Source organism: Priapulus caudatus, unplaced genomic scaffold (assembly GCF_000485595.1).
Source record: "Priapulus caudatus unplaced genomic scaffold, Priapulus_caudatus-5.0.1 Scaffold827, whole genome shotgun sequence".
NCBI lineage: Eukaryota > Metazoa > Priapulida > Priapulimorpha > Priapulimorphida > Priapulidae > Priapulus > Priapulus caudatus.
The window spans coordinates 124,404-128,527 of record NW_014577888.1 but is presented as its reverse complement, the minus strand read 5'-3'; the positions used below and the strand labels follow the sequence as shown (position 1 = coordinate 128,527).

Genomic DNA, 4,124 nt, shown 5'->3' with positions numbered 1-4,124 from the left:
CATAAAATTAAAATATTCAATAATGACCAAAAACTCCAAATTTATTTTTCTCACTTTAACAGTGGAATAATCTTTGGTAAAACTTCCTGAAATACATTCCCATTCAAGACATGCATACAATTGTACTGGTGCTCACAAACGAACTGTTAATATTCATCATGAAACGCGCTGACCCCGGGCAAAGCATGCTCCCTCAATATAACGCAACGGCATGCTGCCTGCATAGAATCAGGAGTAGACGGGGAGCAGATGAATGTGTGCCAGAGTTCTGGATCATAAAATTTTATAGCTACAGGTGACCTGACCTCATCTGACCCTGGTCTCCGCTTATAGGGGCCTAGATTACACGTATATACATGATATATGTACCGGCCAAAAGACGGTATAAATTATTGAAAGATTTTGGTTACGGAAAATTTATGGCCTGAAAAAAGTGCCGCGGCAGTTCCGACGCCCTTGGCACACGGTCCACCGCACAAAGTGACAAACGTCATTGTGCGCAAACTCACAGAAATCTTCAGTTTCAGAATATTATATGCATACAATGATACATGATACACATTACAATACTAAGGCATATGAGAGTGTTTTGTTGGGAACGGTTGCCTGATAATTGTTCTGTGTATCGGTGAAGCTTATTAGTTAGAGTGGACCATACAGTGAAAGTATGAAATGATCATTATTAAAAAAATAACACGGCTTATCATAAAATAACATGTGACAAGTTATATTATCCGTTGGCGTTGTGACTACAAATTAAAAATTTTATACTAAAATGCTTTTACTTGAGTTGTTTTATACAAAAACTTAACATAAATACTCAGAAGAATGTCATTTGTATGTGAAGCCCCGACCTAACCTAGCTGTGCTGACAGTCGCCTTTATACTAGAAGTAGAACAAATGCACATAATAACAATTTTGATCAGTTCCTCGTTCAAAGTCCTATAATTATCCGTGGTCTAAGGTCTGTCCCTTGACTAACCTTTATATGTCGTGTTAACTGTGCACGTCAACTATAGCTTCTGAATTTTTAAAATAAAATGACAGTTATGATTTTGTAACGTATTCCTGCCTGTCTGCATTTGCAGAAGGCAACGATACGGAGCATCTGTCATCGTCGTCAGCAACTGTCTGCCAATTCCTGTACGATGTTCCCCTTAACGAGACAGAGTTTGATGAGGAGATGGCCCCCGAGAAACAAGTGTACCTGCAGCGCAGGTGGCATGCTAATTATCACGAAGCTGCCATATATCTACAGGTGAGTTATCAATCTACAGGTGAATTATTAATCTAAAGGTGAGTCATTAATTACTGCACAGATTAGAAATTAATCTATCTACAGACGAGACCTTAATCTACAGTTGAGTCATTAATTACTGCGCAGATTAGACATTAATCTATCTACAGACGAGACCTTAATCTACAGTTGAGTCATTAATTACTGCGCAGATTAGACATTAATCTACAGACAGACCTTTAATCTAGCAGTTTAGTCATAATTACTGGCCCCAGGATTAACCGATTAAATATATCTACAAGTACGAGACGCTTTAATCCTCCAGTGTGAGTCATTCACTTGTACTGTGGGGCAGCAGATTATGACAATTAACTATCACAGACGGAGACGTTAATTACTAACAGTTAGTCATTAATTACTGGCGCGCAATTAGACATTAATCTACAACTGAGATATTATTATATCTACAACTGAGATATTATCTATCTACAAGTAAGACATTATTCATCTACTAGTAAGACGTTATTCTATCTACAAGTAAGACATTATTCTATCTACAAGTTAGACATTATTCCATCTACAAGTGAGAAATTATTCATCAACAAGTGAGACATTATCCATCTACAAGTGAGACATGCATATGCAAGTGAGACATGCATCTGCCCTACGTGTACTACAACATTTTCGCGCTTTCCTGTGTTTCAGGAAGGAGAGACAATGTGAAAGTTTGACGCTCATCCTGCGAGCAGGAAAGCCCTGCCAGCCTACCTCGTAGTGCACACGGATGGTTCTATTGCCTTGATCTGTTTGCTTCCGTCATACTCATGGCTCTCGCTATGTGCGAAAAACCAGCAGTGCATCTGTTTGAAGCACCTGTATGGGTATGAAACCTGTATAATGTAACCCCTGTTTGGGTTACTTATATCTAATATATCTAACCTAGCAGCACCTGCATTGTTGGTACAAACTTGTATATTCTAGCACCTGTATTAGTAGAAATGTATATAATCTAGCACCTGTGTGGATGTGGTAATAGTATTACATTGGCACATTTTACAACAACATTAGCTTTAGTCGTAACAAGTTAATATGTATATTATATAATACTTATAAAGAGCTCATAATAGAGAAGAGAGACACGTTTAAACAGCGTTTGCATAGTGTTTTAACTTGTAAATATTCTAATCACATATGTGAATAAATATATTCAAACTTTAACCTTGTTTCGTCTATGAATTCTCCCTTAACATATGACACGTCAAATTTACCTGAAATGCGTATGTGTTCATCAAAAAGTCTTTGAATACGACACGAGTTTCAGCACAGTTTTCCCAAAATTTTTGCCATGTATCGGCAGCAATTGTTGATATGCGGCGGCAGCAACCTGAGGTTGTAACAGCGGGACAGCTGGGGCTGTTGGGGATATTAAGGTAAGCACGATACAGCACTCTGTTGCGCTCCTATCATCAGGAACACGATGGAACTACAGCTGAAAATCAGCTGATATCTCGCCGTGAGCGACACATTTTATTTTCTAGCCTGCTGGAAACGCTATCACGAGCCTGATACACAATTAATCGCCTATATCCCCAACCTGCAGCCCCCAGCGTGTCCATCAAGACTAATAGAACACTAATCGCGATATAATTTGTCGCCGATAGATCAAACATTTGAAAAAGCTGTGAAATCCAGTGTCGTATCACAAGACTTTTTGAAGAACAGCTACGATTTCAAGGGTAAATTTGTGGCTGTCATATGAATAAGGAAGATGCCATAGAGTAAAACAGAGGTAAAGTTTGAATATATTTATTCACATATTGATAGAATATTTACAAGATGAAAACTATGCAAAACGCTGTTAAAACGGTGTCAAACTCTTCTCTATTATGAGCGCTTGATATGTATATATATATATATACATATATACATCAAGGGTACCGTAATAAAATTTTTTATATCATGGTAGGCTATACTCTTGATATACATATATATGATATTACATAAGAGGTTCATGTATTTATTGCGGCTGCACTATACTTATGTACGAGTTGTTTGCTAGCTGATAGCCGTGCTGTGATTAACATTCTCTCTATCTCTGCGTGCAGATTCATGGCTCCATTGAGCTGTTGGGACTCGTGATAATCTCCCTGGAGTTGCTGATGAAGCTGCAGTGGCTCGGAGTGAAGCAGTTCTTCTCACACAAACGCACACTGCTCAAGGTAACAACTAACATTTAATCGTGAGAGTACTGTATACGCCATATTTTTTGTGTACAGATATTTTCGCGAATTCAGACTTGATGGACAATTTTGCGAGTGGTTAATTTCGCGGTCGGTGGATTATGTATTATTCGGTATGAATTATTTGCGTGTTGTTATTTTTGCGGTCGGGGACGCGTTCGCGAAATTTGCGAAAATTAAACCACCGCGAAATATACAGCGTATACAGTAACCCTCACCTCTCCCATACGTCGTTGCTAGGTGGGTGAAGCCCGCTGTAACAATCTCAGATCTGGTAATACACCATCTGGTGCTGCCATCTGTAGTTGGGGATTGCATCATGGCGGCTGAGCATTAATGGGAATAAAAATAGTTGTAGTAAATTATATCGTTCTACAGCCTTGTTGTATGATACAAACACGCACTGAAACACCCGCCAAGTTAAGACGTGTTTTTCATGCGACCACGCTGAATTGTCGACTTTGCAGCCCTTCCTTACTAAGCAGTGTTGTTTACGATGTTCCTTTTGCAACGATGTTTGTCTAGAGTTACCTGCCGGTCACACCAGGTGGATATGTCAATGACAGTGCAGGGGTAGAAATTAATTTTTGAACAAGGGAGTCCTCAAAAGCAGGGAGTCGCAGCAAAATGAGGGAGTTTGCAATTT

General features: G+C 39.0%; 1 protein-coding gene across 1 annotated transcript in view; it reads left to right on the top strand.

Moving 5' to 3' along the window:
* Positions 1 to 1,973: 1,973 nt before the first annotated feature.
* LOC106813800 (two pore calcium channel protein 1-like) overlaps positions 1,974 to 4,124 on the top strand; it is a gene marked incomplete at both ends in the record, with an annotated part of 16,198 nt that continues 14,047 nt past the window's right edge. Inside the window, 3 exon segments of the mRNA XM_014818024.1 lie at positions 1,974 to 2,013; positions 2,016 to 2,119; positions 3,344 to 3,457. Of these exon segments, the coding sequence (XP_014673510.1) occupies positions 1,974 to 2,013; positions 2,016 to 2,119; positions 3,344 to 3,457 (258 nt within the window).